Source organism: Strongylocentrotus purpuratus, unplaced genomic scaffold, assembly GCF_000002235.5.
Source record: "Strongylocentrotus purpuratus isolate Spur 01 unplaced genomic scaffold, Spur_5.0 spur5_scaffold_5, whole genome shotgun sequence".
Classification (NCBI taxonomy): Eukaryota; Metazoa; Echinodermata; class Echinoidea; order Camarodonta; family Strongylocentrotidae; genus Strongylocentrotus; species Strongylocentrotus purpuratus.
Window position 1 is genome coordinate 32427030 of NW_022145611.1, and position 19456 is coordinate 32446485.

A 19456-nucleotide genomic window follows, 5' to 3' on the forward strand; every position below is an offset into this window, starting at 1 on the left:
TACAAGTGAATAAAAATGCTTGCATTAGTCTCATGCACAGCTCTCAACATTCAATTGTAAGAACTTACTTCAAAACTTCCAACAAGGTTCCTGTTTCAAAACCATTTTATTACTTTGCTAGCAACTTCTGAAAAAAGAGACACTTGCTGCTCTCCTTGAAGAAAGTTAAAGGATAATAGGACTTTCTTTTTGCAACCTTCATCTTCTTATGATCTATAATTGTAGCCTAATCAAATACATATTATTCTGTTCAACATTTACCACTAGTTTCTATCACAAAGTGTCAATTTTGAAAAAGTACTTAATTGTGAGCTCTGTAATTCAAAGCCCTATGGAAGCTCTAAATGAAAGCTTGTGGTGAACAATCATGCAATCGCTGCAAGGGATCGATTCTGAAAGGGTCTTAGCTAAACTTTATTTTTCACTTACAATTACATACATGTACATATATCTGACAGATATTTTTTTAAAGCACAATCATATAAACCTTGGAAGTTGGATGAGATTTTAGTGCCTGTCCTAAAAATAGACTCTCTGCATAAGCCTAATCCAAGATTTCAAGGTAAATGAGAGCTTTAAAGAGGAAACCATAACAATGTGCAACATATTACATTATGCCCACTATCATACGTTTGACATGAGATTTCATGATTTTTGTACATAAAATATCACTACCACAAAACAAGACAAGAAGAGTGAAACTTTATGTCTATAAACTATCGTAGAGTAACAAGTAGGCCCCCATTCTTTCCCTGCGGGGGATAGCCCGGAATGTTGGGGAGAATCTTCCAATATTAGGGGGTCAAATATTTGCTCCTCATGCCAGAAATCTAGATGGATTTATGATGGGGTCAACCAATTTGGATACCTTGGTACAAGGGACTGTAGAGAGAAAGTAGGCATTCCTTCAAGGAATCGGAGCTGAAAGAAAAAGTGAAATGCTTTTCTTCCTTCTCAGGAAAAGTGATTTGTCAGTTCGTATGAAGCCTCATATGTAAAATACGATATTTAAACTTAGTCAAGCTTTCTCTTTGATTGCAGCATTAGGCCTACAGACCATGAATGCAATGGTGTGAAAGGATACTGTTTTACACTGCCAGATGAATTTATGATAATAACCTGGGCTTTGACTTGGAAATATTTACAGATCATTTGCAAATTATTCAATCACATTTCTTACATCATAAAAATGCACTTTTGCAAACACGTTTTGCTTTAGAAATATGATACACTGAATTCCAATTGGTCAGGTTTGTCTGAATGTAAATGTAGGCCTAAACATATCCTATACCATACATGTACAATTTTTCACATGACCATGAAAGAGAGTTTCATGTTAAAGGTACTATGTCCCATTTGCAGGCCAAAAAAATGAAAAAGTTAAATTCCAACTGCATTTGAAAGATAATACTTATTTAGAACTTCCCTAAAAAAGGTGGGGCTTGAAAATGTCTTCAAGTGGGAAAATAATGACTATTAGATGTCAAATCAGCTTTAGGGCTATAGAGCCCACAAGTAATAGTCTTGATTTTCAGACAATTGTATCGAATGGTTGTACGTTTTCTGCTGCACAAAGATTCAATCAGTTTAATCTTGGCAATCACAAGAAGTGGGTTATTGATGTAGACAAATGCTTATGTACCCTTTACAACTCTTTTCATGTATGTTATTACCAAAGAAGAAAAAAGCCAGTCAGTCACTCAATAGTGTCTGACAGTGAAGTCTAGCAAGTAAATGGGTTTCCTTGCATAATTTGAATATGAGGACACTGCTAACGTTTAAATTTCACAGATAGGACATACATGACATATTCATAATTCCTGCAAAGTTCTACAGAATTTGAGGTTGGCTGCAAAAGGGACATAGTACCTTTAAAGGGATAGTTGAGTTCTGTTGCAGAGGGCGCTACACAAAATAATTTTTTGTGAGATAATGAAAAACTGAGTGTCAAATTTGAAAGAACATACAATTTAAATGACAAAAGCATCTTTGTTTGATCAAAATCTAATATTTGTGTACCACCACATATATTCGATAATTTGATTCCCACATGTCTGGGGACGCGGCCAAGCTGTAAGTGCGAACATGTCAAATGAGATGCCATTCTTCATCTCAATGGTTCCCAACCCGGTAATGATGATGGATAACCTCACCAGATTTAGCACCAACTATTACCATCTGGTCTTCATTTATTTCATGATCTGTGGTCATTCTGACTTGCCCTTGCTGGGTACCATGCAATAGTAACATACATGTTTGGATGTTGTGGTGTCAAATAATTTGATTGATAGTTTTTTTATTTTAGAAACTATTGCCATCCATCATGATATCCAGCATACTGTTTCGAATCATTGCCATATAATAGACAGTGTCATTTAAATAACATAGGCCAACATTTATTATCATCTTCCTTTACCATCTCTCATTTCAACATACCCTATTTGCCGGCGATAAGGCCGCAGCGCCGTATAGGCCGCACCCCCGATTTTGACATTAAAAAAAATAATTAAAAAATTTTAAAAATTTTAAAAACTTTTTGTCAAAGTCAGGATTTGATCTCTTGCGTACAAATGTTGATTTGACTAAAATCACCACCTTAGACCGCTCGGCCATCCCGCACTGATGCTAGCTTATGTAGTTTTTTGTGATGTATACATTGCGCCTCTCTCTTGTGTATTGAAATGGATTCAAAATAGCGACTTCGCGTGCTGGATGCTTCGCGGCAGCTCCGTTAAACGGGCCCTTCTTTTACTTTTGCAATGCATTGGCATAGATCAAGATCTATCGGCAGATGTTGTTTTTTTAAGTTTGTTTTCGTCTTCATGTCAACAATGCAAGATAAAATTGTCGGTAAGATGTGTGGAAATGTATAGTTATTATACCGTTCATACATCTAGTCCAATATGTGCAAATTCGTGCTGGTTTTGACTTACTTTTTAAAAAATTTTTTACTCTTTCGTCGCATAGGCCGCACCCCGACTTTTTGATATTTTCTCTTCCAAAAATACTGCGGCCTTTACGCCGGCAAATACGGTACTTTGAAAATAAATGCAATAAGAAATTACGAAAGCCATGAATATTCCTTGTTTCTAATTGTTATTTGGGAGAATTTGGTGAGAATAACAGTTTTACAGCATTAGAAAGTTGTTTCGTTAACATGGACCAGGAAATGTGGACAGAGATTGCAAAGACACTCACCTCCACATTGAGTTGTAGTTCTCCATCCCAGAGCTTGACACCCACACACTTCGGGCTACTAGCAGCATGATGAAGTCCCCTGATGCTTCCTATAGCAGCCACTCCGGATGCCATGCCCCCAGTGCCCCCTCCCCAGATAGGCATGACTAGGCATAGGAGACCCCTGTCTCCCAGCCCTCAACCCCTCAACAAAAGAGATTCAGCGTCTTCGTCTGGGGGTGTACGATGGAGAAATTGTGGCCCTTGATCCCCGCAGATCCTACCGTCTTTGTCCCGGCAGGTTGGTGCAAGATGGCACAATCTCTTTGTTGTGATTGGAATTGATGAAGTTGAAGGAATGGTGGTTTGTTTTAGAAGGATCTGTCTCACAGCTCACACTGACAGACACTACAAAAGAACAAAACAAAAATTGATATTAGTGAACAATTTCAATAATGATTCTGATAGGTGAATTAACTGCCTCATTTCTAAAATCTAAAATCTACATTAACTATCATGACCACTCAAATGGACAATGCGAAATGACATGTGTGGTCCATAAAGATACTACATGTACTGAAATTTAGTTCGTTCATCGCCACAATTTTTCCACCTGGCTAGAAAAATACCAAACTTGCATATATACCCTAACATCTCCCTGCCCTAACCCTATCTTTCTTTTAATCTACAGGAACATTCACTATTAATACCAAACAATTCTTTCATACACATCAAACTTCCTCTTTCAAGATACCGCATTGACTTCCGCAGTCTAAAAATAGTATTTTTTCCTCTTAAAAATAGCTTGAATGGCAATTTTCAAGCGACAAATTAAGGCACCACCCTGTCTGTAGAAACCACAATTGATAGGGTCTCCTTTGTTCATGTTGTGTATCAGCAGCTGACTTTGGCTTTGTAGAGGGGAGGGGGCAATTCTTGCCTCTGACCTCTAAGCACTGGTATGAATTTTAATCCTTTTTCTCCTTTCATGTTTGATTTTTTTTGCAGGTACATTGCATGACTGCGGCTAGTTGATAGCTTGTATCATGGGTCATTCAAGGACAAGTGAGTCATCGACTGAATGACATTGGAAGAACCTTGTCTTGGTCATCTAGAAGCAAGAAGTTCTTGATCTACTGCTACTTGATAAGTTGATTCTTGGATCTGGGATCATGTCAGACCAATAGTTTTCAGTGATAAACAAGTAGGTCCATGGTATAATGCTGTCCAATTTTTTCACAACTGATGTATAGAATTGCATCATACTGCTACAAAGGCCAACTATCTGTCTGGCCAGTGGGTTCCACATTGCCCAAGTATATTTTGCAAGTTTTTTTTTATCTTTGTGAATTTGCAAATGAGACACAAAGTTCCAACTCACAAAATTAACCACATCTTGTATCATGTTTATAGGCCTACAAGAACGTGTATGTGTTGGGAATATCGACCGCAAAAGTATGTGCTCATAAAATGGTCTGGCTTTTCCCACCTAGGAATATATCAAGTGCAAAAATACTGTACACATGTGTAAAGCCCTAGTGTAAACTGTTAATAAATGAGAAATCAGCTATTTTTTGAAAATATTAAATAAAATGTAAATAATGAGAATACGGATCACCTCCTGAGATCATTTTGTCTTTATTTCCTGCTGCAGTTATAGTAGCAAATAGAATGTAACAGCCTTAAAGTACAAGATTATAATGCAAGCACATGAAATTTTGTATCAAAAAGCAAACATTTTCTTCTTTGTGAAACAAGTTGAGAACTCAGATACAGGGAACATTTAATTAGGTGTGATATGTAATACTCTTCTGGGATGAAAATCTGTTGACACAAGAACATAACAGCCAGGGGGTGAATTCTCTGGAGTTATTCATATGTTTACTAATGACTTCAAAGATCAATAGAACAGAGTGATATGATCTACGCTGGGGTGAATTTTCATCCTATTTCAGGGTCGTCCACCTGAAAAACTTTGAACCGCCAAGAAACTTAAAGATTTATATTTCACTGCCAATTGAATAGATATAAACATATTGCATGTCCCTTGGTAAATGTTTGCACTAAATCTGTAAAATGTGCATGCTTATTCTGTTAAAACCTTAAGTGATAACCTATATAACTACCAAGGGGTACTGTTAAGATCCCAAAATTAGTGACAATTACAGGTACATCTAAGGTCATAATGATTACAAATGCAATTTTAAGACCACTTTGGTTGTAGTGACACCAAACAGTCTGAGAATTTAATCTGGAAATTGTCACCGTATACAGTGTAGGTGTACCATCCTTGAGTAGGCCCAAGCTGCCCATTAGCATCAAAACCCGATTGAAATCTTACCGAGTGATTAGTGATTACCCTGCTTGGGAATACACATATCTATAAATTGCTTGTAATCTCTTCTCCCAGGTATAGCTCTTTATTACGAATAAAATCATAAACCTTGGAGGGACTTGAAAGACATACAGTAACCCTACATATTTTGATTTAAAGAATACAGATCTCTCATGCCCTTACTTCTCAAAATGGGGACAGGAGGAAGATAGGAGACAATTGAGGCTCAAGTTGAATAAGTCCAAACATAACCATTTAGTCAGCAGGGCGATGAAATTTTTTTATGAGTGAACAGCAAAGAATGTTTTACAAAACTTGAAATTAGTTGGTAACAACAGCCATAACTGTCTGTGTTTGATTTACAAAATATATCCAAAAGCAAAATAAGAACAAAAGAAAATTCAAAAAAATTAACATTTTGCTTGAAGTTTTCAAACTTATTTCTCAGTTATATATGACAATTCATACAAAAAAAAAGAAACTGGTACATTGTACTGGTCACACATCCTTGATGCATTTGCTTGATTTGCAGTGTCTACATCCATCCACTGGCTTCAGAACAGACTTTACATAGGCCTACATGCAATTGCAATGTGCAAATGAAAACATATTTTCTATTTAAATCTACAGACTACAGAACTACTCAAAAATCTTCATGATTCCTGGCAGACAAACTGACTAGAAAAGCAATTCTCCACGGATATCTCATTTTAGAGAAGCACATTTGAAAAGAGCTATTTTGAAAATGCCAGAATGAGATGGCCTCCAATTTTCTTTGTGTTGAAACTGATGGTATTTTTTTTAAAGTATTTACAGCAGTGAAGATGGTGATTTAGAAGGAAGAAATGAAAAGGTCCAAGCACTGTTGAACATCTATTATGATAATTGGGGGTTACAGTGAGTTAAAAATACGACAAAAAGGACTCTCTACACTACGGTATATACTGTACAACAGTTTGCAATAAAATGTTTGATACAGATTTGTTTTTAAATCTTAAAAGATATTTCCTTGGATTAAACGGATCCAAATGGAGTTCACAAAGACTTTGTGAGTTTGGCGGGAAGGAAGAATTATAGACCTACAGTACTAGAAGTTGAAAAGGAACAAAATACCTTTTTCCCCAGGACAGTTCTGCCCATTGAAATGCACTCAGGTTGAAAGACCCTTGTTTGTCAAGTAAGGTTTGGTTTGTTGCATTTTACAAATTGTTGGCAGTCAGGGGGCAATGTGTTTATGAGCCCTAAATTGGTTGAAAACTAACTCTGATTTTCTTCTACTGTGCCTTTTTATGTCGTCTATTCTTTCTCTTAAATTGCTTCGGGGGAGATCTTCGACAATAGACAACCTCTGAGGTGACATCTATTTCGAAGTTAATCGTATGATTGTTGACTTTATGTACTTTGTCACTCAGTGTATTAAGCAGAAATGAAGGCATTTCACATGTAATCTCCTTTAATAGCTCCTATAGGCTATACAGATACATTGCATGTTTACTACATGTAGGCCTATCAAAGTATCTCTATTCATGTTTTGCTACCAAAGATATATGAACAACATTGATATGGACTGTAATTTATAAATGACAGACATTATGAGCTTTAATATGGGCGTAGGCCTGTAACATATATGCCATTCTTAGAATAATCTCAGTCAAAGAGATAACATTGCAACAGACAATTTGGAACTTTGTGCACTAATTGTATTAAAGGGATCCGGTAACTTTGTCTCAGATTCTGAAAACATATTCTGGATTTAGCTCATGATGCAATGATAATTATAAACCTTTAGGTCAGTCAGGAACCCCGTGACTTTTACAAGCCGATCGCCTGTCTGATTATCAAGATATTTATGATTGGAATTACAAATTTTGAAAACCGTTCGCCTGACGGTTTTCATAACACTACAGTCTACTGGGGAAAACGAGTATGGTAAAACCGGTCACTCAAAGATTTTTTACTTTTTTGAGGCACTTCTTGATCCTTTTGAAGCGCAAGTTTTTTAGGGCTTCAATATTATATCATATCACAGACACTGACAACACGTAGGGCCGTTTATCTCAGATTTAACATTGTTAAACGATCCCTTTAAAGCAAAGGCAGCTGATTGAATTGTGGTCATCACTCCAACCCTTTGGTTGCTATGAATAAATAAATGAATATATCACTTTTATCATAATAATAAATACTTAATTACTAATCATATAATGATATCATTTTATCATAAGAATAAATGGAAATTAAATCATACATATCATTTCAACCAAATTACATGGAGGGTCACATTTTATGTGCAGATTGTGGTTCACATTTGCAATACACGTACTGTACACACTACACAGGCATTCACATCAACAGTACACACTACATCAGTTACAGTTCAAGGAGTATGCTTGATGTGTACGGCCTTTATACGCTTCCTTCAGAATGTCCATTCCACTCACATTCTTGTCTCCTCCATCTTCAGAAGAACTTCCAATCTGAGACTGGAAGCCACCTGCCATCCATTCATCCCTGCTTCTCTCTCTCTCTCTCTCTCTCCATCTCTGACCCTCCAAGCTAACTGGGCCAATCAACAAAGGAATGTCGAATCGCCATAGCAACCGCACAGGGATCGCCTCAACAAAGCGAAATATTATCCTCCATCTGAACGAGAAGTCAAGAAGCCAGGCCTACATTCTTCTTCTTCTTCTTCCAGTGTAAAGCGCTGCTTCAAGGTGATGAAGATTAATGCACTGATTGCATGTGTGTATATGTGGAGACTTCCACATTTAAACATTTTAACTTTTTGTTCTTGTTGTGCAGGTGCATATATAGTTATATATATTGTAAGTAAAAACACTCCTGGCCTTGTAGACATTAGGCCAAATAAAAAAAAAACATGTTTAGCGTCCTGTTTTTTCGAAAAATAGGAAGGAGGAGGCCCTTTTTTTTTTTTTCTTCTTTCAAAATGGCCGCTCGGTACATTTTCCCTGACAGTCGGGGCTATTTTTTTTCCAGATGGCTGCCGACAATCTTTTTTTTTTTTTAATCAGAAATAGAGCCATTTTAGCAGTGTTTTTCATGTTTTTTTTCTTTAAAAAAAAAACTAAAAAATTTAAAAAATTAAAAAAATAAATAAATAAATAAAAATAAAAAATAGGAGGCGGCCCCCAAAAAAGGAAGCGGGCGGGGACGCTAAACATGTATATTTTTTTTTAATGGCCTTACATGGACTATATGATCTGTATGCCAAAATCAGAATGATCACTTTATTTATGCAATCAATGAACTTAGGAAATGCGCAGGTAGTATACTCCAGGTGGACAGAATATAACAATATATACAGTATATGGTAAATGTTGTATTGAGCATAGTAGGACTATAGGTCTATAGACTATAGTGTAATGTAGGCCTACATTAATGAGCACTACAAGCACCTCCGTCTCGGACAGGTACATGTGCTCTGTATGCACAAATTAATGAGGAATTCACTCGATCTTTTGTTTAAATATGTTCAGGCATGTACATGTGTATTGATACAAATTGCACTTGCTTGAAGACCCCTGCTTTAGGCAGCTTTGCACGAAGGTACTATTATCCTATGAGGATGCGGTAGCTGCCATACTTTTAATGTTCATTTGGAAAATACTGTTAGGCATTCAGCGATGTAAGTATGTAATCTCAAGACTTTTCAATCTTGATTTTTATCCAAGAACTTCCCTTTCTCCTTGTTATAGAAGTACTGCTTGGCTAATACACTCTCTAGGGTTGGTGGCAATGAGCCAAGACCTACTAGAATTCTGTTGAAACCAAAGACCACTGTTGGTAGAAAATCCAAATCCCAAACAGAAAGAAGAATGTGAAGTATTTTGGGCTCTACACACACAACTGAACATGGGACTAAATATTCCCACATTAAGAACAATTTTTTTTTTTTTGGTAATCAGGTTTGCAAGAGGGGCCTCGGACTGTGCAGATGTAAACAGCATAATTCAAGCACAGAAATATATATTGTAGGGGACAATACAAAAGGGGTAATACATTTTGAAAGGTTTCAAGCACTGGCGTACCTATGGGGGGGGCAGGGGGGGCAGAGTGCCCCCCCTGACGGGCTCCAGGGGGAAAAAAGAAAAAGGGAAAAGAAAAGAAAAAAAGGAAAGGAAAGAAAAAGAAAAAAAGAAAAGGGAAGAAAAAAAGGAAAGAAAGAGAAAAAAGGAAAAAAAGGAAAAGGAAAGAAAAAAGGAAGAAGAAGAGAAAAGGAAGAAAAAGGGAAAAGAAAAGGAAAGGAAAAAAAATGGGGAAATTTAAAAAAAAAGACCATGGTCGTACGCACCAGGGGGGGGGGGGGGGCAGTTGACCCCAGATATTTTGAAAACGTACAGTTTTTTTCCTGAAAATGTAGTGTAGGCCTATACCAAATCCTTCAATTCTACTTTTGAAAATGCAAAAGTACCCTCATGACCAGTTCGGTCGCTCGAACTCCCTTCACTCCTTTTGCTTTTGAGATTCTCCGAAAACTTTTAACGCATCTTTCCCCCTCCCCCACCAGAAAAATATTCCTTATACGGCCCTGAAAAATTTAGACAAATGAAAATAGGAAAATATAAGTGATATAACAAATTCGAAACTCTTCGCTGGCGCGAACTGCTTGCTAGCCTATTTTGTATTAAATGTTTTCACTTGCTCGTCCCCCTGAAAAAAGAAAAGGATTAGCATTGCCTAGAATACAATTGTGCCTGCCCCGACGGCCCCGACCTGCAACCATGGCAACAATAACACACAGTGTATTTACCAAATGTTACTAAAAGAGAGTAATTCATTTTTCTCGCTCGCTACACTTGCTCGCGAATAAAATGAATAGATATTGCTTTGGAAACAATTGTGCCCACCCTTGACCTGCAACAATATCATTAAAAATGGAAGAGTTTTTACGCCCTCTCGCCAAAAAGGAATTGAATCGCGTTAAACACGATTGCGTCCATTCTGACCTGCACCAATAAAAACTAGTTTATTTATTAATTTCTATTAAAAGAGAATTTTTTTTTTGCTTGCTCGCTATGCTCGCTCGCCAAAATGGAATTGACACCGCTAACGTGCCCGCCCCAACCTGCAACAACCAGTTAATGATTATGTACCAAACGTTATTCAAAGAAGTTTTGGTGTGCTCGTGCTCGCCAAAACGGAATTAACATCACCTTAGACATGATTGTGTAAGCCCTGCCCTGCAACAAAAAAAATCTGAAATTTATGAACCAATTATCATTACAAAAATTTTGCTCGCTCGCTACGCTCGCTCGCCAAAATAGAAATAACACCGCTTTTAATAATCACGTCCGTGACATGGAACAATGAACCAAAGTTTATGTACTATATTTTCCCTATAAAAGAGAAGTGATTTTTTTTGCTCGCTCGCTACGCTCGCTCGCCAAAATAGAAATAACACCGCTTTTAATAATCACGTCCCTGACATGGAACAATGGATCCCAAGTTTATGTACCATATTTTCCCTATAAAAGAGAAGTGATTTTTTTGCTCGCTCGCTACGCTCGCTCGCCAAAATAGAAATAACACCGCTTTTAATAATCACGTCCCTGACATGGAACAATGAACCCAAGTTTATGTACCATATTTTCCCTACAAAAGAGAAGTGATTTTTTTGCTCGCTCGCTACGCTCGCTCGCCAAAATAGAAATAACACCGCTTTTAATAATCACGTCCCTGACATGGAACAATGAACCTAAGTTTTATGTACCATATTTTCCCTATAAACGAGAAGTGATTTTTTTCGCTCGCGAGCTCGTGGAATTATGTGCCCACCACTAACCTGCTACAATATCATTAAAAAGAGAAACGTAGGGGGTTGCCTGCCCGCCAAAATGGGATTGACATTGCCTTAAAACAAGATTGTGCCCGCCCCCGACCTGCAACAATGAAACAAATTTTATATAGCAATTCATTGAGAGAAAGATGTATTTAGGCTCGCTAGCTAAAATGGGTATGAAATCACCCTAAACACAATATTGTTCCCGCGCCCTGCATGGGACAATTGAACCAAGTTTAAGTGGCAATTATTAAAAAAAGGAGTGATTTTTTTCTTGCTCGCTACGCTCGTTTGCAAAAAAATGAAATTAACGTCGCTAACAGGTGAATGTTCCCACCCCAACTTGCAACAATACCAGTTTATATACCAAACGTTACTTAAAGATTTTTTTTTGCTCGCTCGCTCGCCAGAAGTGAAAATTAGCATCGCCTTTTTTGTTTGTTTCGGTCGCTTGCCCCCCCTGACGGAGTACCCCAGGTACGCCACTGGTTTCAAGCACTAAAAAAATTTAAAAGTTGAAATACTGCAGCACTTGGTAAATATTCCTAGTCCTACGCTATTTATCATAAGAATGTGCTATTTTGTTTTCCCTTTTTTTTTCTTCATTGAGTCCACTATATCTTATTCTTGTTAATGTACAGGTAGGCCTACATCTCAATTTGAAACTGGTTTGTATCATTCTATTTTTGGTCTTGAACTCAGATAAGACAGCTTTCAACATGGCATCTCAATCTCTGGAACCATGCCGAGTTCTTGGGAGAACATGATTAGAAATGTCTGGGGAATTCAAAGTATCTCAAGTCAAAGGAACAAGGGGAAGGTTTATCAGGATACAAGGAGAGCTCCCTCGCATTACCAGTACCAATGTAGTACAGTACACAGGCCTACTCACAAGGATCTAAACAAATTTACTTCATAATGCACTGAGCAGCTACAGCATATTTAATTTGGAACAGACAACTTGCAAAGGACAATAAATCATATTCAAAATATTGGTATAAATTATCACAACACATTCCTAGGATGTTCTTTTTCATTCACCACATAAATAAATGATAGCCTGCATTCTCAATTCAAGGGTATATCTCATAATATTCCAAGATTTCCGCAATCATAAATTATACCGTGCAATTGATATCATCCATCAATCTAAGTCGAAACAATCAATATAATCAATCAATCAACTTGTATTCATTTCTGCATGATACACCAAAATCTAATCAGATAGTACATCGTTAACATTTCACCAATGAAATCAACTGAAACATTTGTTTCATGATAAGACAACATCGCTAGATTCCAGCAATCAATTGTGCTGTCAAGAGTTATCACTACATGCTATTTATGAAGACTGAAAACTGAAGGGCCTTTTATTTGTATACTTCATGACATTCACACCTAAATGGGTGCCAGTTCATGGAAGACACAAGGAGAGGGCAAACCAACATAGAAATTCAAGGTTGACACAGTTCAAAAGGGCGAAAATGTCACTCCCACCAAAAACTAACAGATGCTTTGCAATAGGCTATCAGTCACTGTGTATCATCAATCTCACTTTGCAGTTTACAAGACCCTGGTTTGATGTTCAAATCTTTCATCATATTTTAGTTGATCAAACTTTAAACTAAATGGTTTTGTAAGAACACGATGCGAGGTTTAAAAAATTTAAAACATGAAAATGATAGCAGAATATAATATACCGGTACACATTCATCAACATTGTTCAAATTTAACTGAAAAAATGCCAGCAAATCTTCATATGCAATGGATGATGGAGCAAGAAGAGTTAGAAGACTTATTATTCAATGTATGGCACGTTCCAGTTTGTTTGTTGTTAATCTCTGACATTATATATTGAATTATATTCTTAAATAAACTTTGTATAGCTTTGAAGTAAGAAGCACGAAAACCAAATACAGCCAGGCTAGAAATATGTGAAAATACACAAACCGAGAAACAATATAGGTGTTACAGGAACCGATTATCATTTGTAAAGGTTAGAAAAAGTGCATTCTACTTCTACAACACAAATATAATCAGGTGCCAAATTCAAATAATCCCCTTTGACCAAAAAAGCAGGAAATTTTCACAGTTGGTGACCTGTAGTGTGGCCTTATCCATTTCACAAATATGTGCTTTGGCAAGGTCTGCAAATATTGATGGTAAAGTATGAATAATCAACTTAAAGGACACAAATATTCCAATCTTACAAGACATTGTTTTTCTCAATAGGCCTTACTTGTGATCCTTAACTATTCATTTGTTTGAATTTATTCAGGCCTTTGTGATCTTGACCATTCGTACATGGTTTTGTCCTTCCGATAAGTCCCCCATAACTGACCATCAAGTACAAATATTGTCAGATCATAACTGACCCCTACGGAATTTGACCTTTCGGATATGTATAAACCGTTTAACCCAAATATTTAATGATAAGCTTATATATTTCCTCAAACCTTCTCCTTGGTTGATGGACATGTGAAATATGCAAAATCAGCTCATACATGTACATGTAGCTGTGTTCTCAGGGGTATTGGGTAGTGGTAAAAGCATAATTCAAACACTGTACAATGTACATGAATCACAATAACAAAAACCATATCAACTTATCAAGGATGTTTTATTTTCAAAATCCTACTTTTATACCCCCCCCCCTCCAAAAAAAAAAGATTGTCTTTATTTTCAGTTCAACCCTTCCCCCCCCCCCCCCCCCTCCCCCCCCCCCCCCCCCAGTTTTCCAGTTTTACAAATATGAGATGCATGGTCCTACCAACTTTGGTGGACAGTTGCTAAAATTGATTTTGATATATCATTATTGATTTACCAATAGAAGCCATAGGACTGTGATATGGTGTAATATTGAAGCCCTAAAAAGTTGCGCTTCTAAATGATCATGAAGTGCCTCAAAAAAAGTAAAAATCTAAGAGTGACCGATTTTACCATACTCATTTTCCCCAATAGAATGTAGAGATATAAAAAACATTTTGGAAAGTGGTTTTTGAAATTTTGAGTTCCAATCATAAATATCTTGAAATTCAGCCAGGCGATTGGCTTGTAAAAGTCTTGGAATTTCTGACTGACCTAAAGGTTTATAATTATGATTGCAGCATGAGCTACATACTCCTGGATTTTGTTTAGAATCTGGGGCAAAGATCATACCAATCCCTTTAAAGTCAGCTTGCTAAAGTAAAATGCTTACATGTGAATACAAATTAAGACATATTACTTAGCAAAATAAAATACCAAGTAAAATACTGACTAAATCAACATACTGAATTGAATGTGGCGCCAGTATACTGGCTATTACAGTAGCTATTATAGGGCACTAAGGATTTGTTTTCAATCAGGATTACTTTAATAATAATCCCATTTTCTAAATGAACCAAGGTTTACATAAGCCATAGCACCATGATTGAGATAATCTCCATTTTCAGATAATCACTTCATACTGTACATGTACCTGTAGGAAAAAAACACCTGTAGCCACGTAATCTATTAGGCTAATATCTATAGATACTAAATTACAAATAGGTTATTATTCTAATTAACAAAACAAAGTAAGCATTTGTTTTTAAAAATAAAGACATTTTCTTGTTTGCATTCTTTTTCGAAAGCTCGTCCGACGGTAAATTACTTCTATTTGAATATTGATTCTGATCAAAGGTGATTTCGAAAGCAATCATGTAAAAAAGTATTTTGGCATTTCACCCTAAAGGAAACAATACTTTCTTCCAGGGCAGCCGTACACCTGTACCTTCACAGCAATACATGTACATGTAATCATAAGGCTTTCTACCAAGTAAATACCCCATACAGAGTAATATTTACACAATGCAATGCACTATCAAAGTAGAACTTGTTATTTTGAAACATCAAATGCTACAAAAAATTATCATTCCTGCTAAAAACAGTGCTAAACCATGCGGACCAAAGTTCCCCGACTGCCAAATACTCTCGGTACAACTCTACAAAGCGAGTGGGGCAAGCTGCCATTGTGATGCAAATGAAAAGGCCCTGTATCAGGCTTGAATCACAGCCTTTGTGTACCCTGAATAATAGATCCCACATTGGTGGCATTCCAGAGGGTGCATTTATGCCTGCCTACTGAGGCATGCAATGGCAGCATGACAAAGTAAAACAGGATTCAACTCAAGGGGGAGGGAAAAAACATGAGGTGGAAAATGAAGAAATATATACATTGTTTAGTAGTGGCCCTTGCTTTCTTGTTAACCTCAGATGATTGTTGAACCTTGACCTCTTCCCCTAATTTTCCCTATTCTGTAGAATTTTAAAGAGGAATGATATTACCAATACCAGAGCAGAACATACCCCCAAGATTCAAAATAATAAATAATAAATTACTTTTTTCTTTCAAATTTTCTTCATTTCTTGTTTCCAATCTGTACTTTAGAGCACATGAAGCAAAGGCATAGAAAAGGGGGTTGCAAGTTTTATGATTATGGCCAAATAAGTGCATGATTAATTTATTATCATTTGTCATGATTATTAATGTTGCAAAGCTTCAAACATGTTTGAACTGACAGCTAAGTAATCAAGACGCTATGCAATGTAGTTGTTCCTGATAAAAGAGGGCACTTTAAATTCAAATTTTAGTTAAACAAAGTGAAACTATAACCCCTGCCCAAGCATAAATAGTCCATTGTTTGCTAAATCCTTTTTTAATATTAAATGTACTGTAGAATGTAGATAAACTACATAAGCCAACAATAGGGTGTGAAGATTACAGAAAGAATTCCAAAATACCATTGTCTCCCTATAATCTATTTATCAGCTAGCACCCCACCCCACCTGCCCTATCCCCACCCCCTAAATGATGTGCATGTAGGTATTGCCTTCATCATTTAATCTTATTTAATCAGACTAGATACTATTTACCTCCAGATAAGGATATTCTTTGCTTTGCAAGAGTATTCAGTTTATATAATGCTCTTGAAATTCCAAGGGGCATTATCAAAGATATGATGATAGCACTTCACTTAAGTGCAAGAATTCCTCTTTACTCCCTTAAAGTTATACTATGCTTATACAGCGCATGAATTGTAATCCCATTTGATAGACCTTCTTTAAGTTTACAGCATGGCTTTACAGTGAATAATATGTACATTTTTTTTATATGAATAGCTACCATAAATGGAAAAGTAACAGTGTGCAAACACTCAAAAGTCATTAAAAAAGGTTTGATGCATTTTGTGCAAAACTGACAGTAACAATTCTTATTGAAACCCATAGTGCAACATGCATACAGCCAGGCCTGCAGCTAAAATAGAACACAAATTAATCACCATTTCAACAAGAATATATCTCCTGCTTTTTAAGTTTCAACAAAGCTCACACAACAGAACAAATTAAGAATTTAAAGAGTGGGGATTGCACACATACATTGGTATATCTAATAAATAATAATAAGTACAGGTGTAGGCCTATAAATTTGTAAGAAAACATGAAATCATTACCAAAACAAACATGAGATACAGTCTAGTATTCAAATTATTAACAGTTAAAGAAGAAGTCTATCCTGTTTTTAATTTGGTTTTAATAAAAGCCGAAAAATAAGGGAAACAAATCAGTGAAATTTTTAGCAATATCCTAATTAATATAGGAAAATTATTATGAATGTTGAAGTTATCATCAATTTGCAACACTGATGTATCTTGCACATTGCTCTTCAATACCGGTAGGCTCTATACTGCAAATTTCATAAACTTTCATTTTCTTAGTTAATGATGACAGAATATAATTATTACATACATGGAGTGCCGGTATGAAAACATATTTGCATTAATGAAGACCTTTTAGGAAAATGTCAATTTTGAAGATACGTCGCAGAGTTGCCACTTTCTGTTTGATTGAACACACCTTCAAAATTCATAACTTATTTATTGTTAATCGGTTTTGCTCAAACTTTCACTGACTTGTTTCACTAATTTTTCTGCTTCTATTAAAATCAACTTAATATCAGGGTGGACTTCCCCGTGCAGGGAAATGGTGGTGTGCCAAATTCTATGCAACAGAATTGATTGGAGATGTGTCTACTACCAAGCGATCTGTATACTATAGTCATAAAATATAATTTTGTTATCAAATTTGACATAATTTCAATTTCATACAGAAGAAGTGGGCTATATATAAAATGTATGTGCGCTATATAAGAATCCAATATTATTTTATTATTATTTATAAGATACAAATAACAAAAAGGAACAAAAACACAGAGCAATACAGTTTTTTAATGATTTTCTCTATGAACCTACTCCTTAGATTAGAACAAACAAAGTAACAAACACTTTTATATTTCAATTATAATGAATTGTCTACAAGACCACTTTTTGTGTTTCCCTTTGACGGTCGCTATGGACAGGTTTGACTCTAGTTATTTCTCTGTAAATACTTAATAGATTTCTAGGTTACTTTGTTCGTTTTTCGTAATGTAATTAACCTATGGATAGCAAGTATTTCTATATTGTGTTAGTTTTTTTTATTTACTACGCAAATGTGCATTATTAATTTCATAATTAACAATCGAACCCAATGGCCTGAATTCACAAAGGAGGTTTACATTTACCCTATGGTATAAATCTTCATTTACAAAACCCATGGTCTAAAATAACCCCAAAATAAGCCCAAAATGAGCCCAAAATAAGCCCAAAATAAGCGCCACACATTCTGAGGTCCAATTTTAAAGGATCCGATTTAAAGGGACAACTTGGCCCAGCTGCAAAATCGGTCATTTTTTGTCATTTTACCCTAACTCTAACCCTAAACCTAAAATGACAAAAAATGACCGTTTTTGTACCTGGTCCGAGTTAGCCCGACTCCAACTACCATGGGTCATGTAAATGAGGGTTTTAACCATTGGTTAAATTTAAACCTCCTTTGTGAATTCGGGCCAAACAGATTTGTGACAAATGAACTACACAAATTTATACATTTCTGAACAAGCATTAATAATACTTAATAGAGGAAACTACTTTAGAAAATACCAATGATGATGATGATGATGATGATGATGATGATGATAATTAAGTTAAAATTAAGTTTCATGTTCTCAATTATCATGATTACTATAATTTAGAAGGGAAAGTTTGGTAGAATCATTTGATCCGTTTTCATGTTGTAGAAAATAGATGCTCTCAATTTCACAAACACGCAACAAACACTCCATAATCTGATAATGTATCAGGCGTCTCGCTACATGCAGCATACATTTGAACGGCTAACGGAAGTTAAACTCTGCCGTTCCTCCGGCATAGAAACATTCACCGAGGCCGAGCTACTACCAATCTCGCAGTTTATATCCAAATGGCGTCGCACAACTCAGCCGCTTCCACTGCATTTGGTCGCGATTTGCGCACACTGCCAGCGTTGCAAAGACACCTGTAAAATAATCAGATTTACATGATTAAAAGCCCCGTTTCTTCTTACCGATTTCTCTTGCTGTTATAGATTCCAAATTACAAGATGACGGATATTAGACTTATCCACAGAAATAATCACAGATCGTTCCTGGAGACTAGAGATGTAAAGCACGATCCACTCGGAGATGCACATACTTTGTAGTGGACCAGTCTCTAATGGTTGCGCCGCATCGCATCATTTCACACAGATTTCGATTGCGTGCATAGAGCTGGAGCTGGAGCTAGAGGTAAAGCCTGGAGTTGAGAGATGAGTATAATTATTTTGCCAGCGTCGTGTTTTTGTGCTGTAGATCGACAACAGATGGCGTAAGTCCTCATCTCACTTCAGGCTGGGAAAGCAAGCAAATCAGTATCGTGGCAATCAAGAGAGGGGTGTAGGCAGGGGCGTCGCTTGACCTTTTTCAGTGGGGGGGGGGGGGGTTCTACAAATGTTCTCAAATTAAACCCTATAAACCCTGGGCCAGGAGCTAAATAATTTTTCAGTTTCCCCCTCTCGCGCGAAGCGAGGAAGCTTTGATATTAACGGTACAACGAATCGTCTTCTTTCTCTAATAATTTAATGACATTTTCATTAGAAAAAGAAGATGATTTGTTGTACCGTTCCCGACTCTTAATTCTTGTTTCGCCCCTTCCCAGGGGCGGATCTAGCTTTTTGCTAAGGGGGGGGGGTTGACCAATAATGACGATGCGGAGCATCGTCCACGAGCC

At 36.5% G+C, this 19456-nt stretch overlaps 1 protein-coding gene across 1 annotated transcript in view; it reads right to left on the reverse strand.

The window, feature by feature from the left end:
* Positions 1-18983, reverse strand: part of LOC592633 (FERM domain-containing protein 1) — a 45350-nt gene extending 26367 nt beyond the window's left edge. Inside the window, exons 1-2 of the mRNA XM_011671697.2 lie at positions 18756-18983; positions 3199-3585 (exon numbers count right to left, since the gene is read on the reverse strand). Coding sequence (XP_011669999.2) covers positions 3199-3342 — 144 coding nt within the window. The 5' untranslated portion in view covers positions 3343-3585; positions 18756-18983. The remainder of the gene's footprint in view (positions 1-3198; positions 3586-18755) is intronic.
* Positions 18984-19456: the final 473 nt, after the last annotated feature.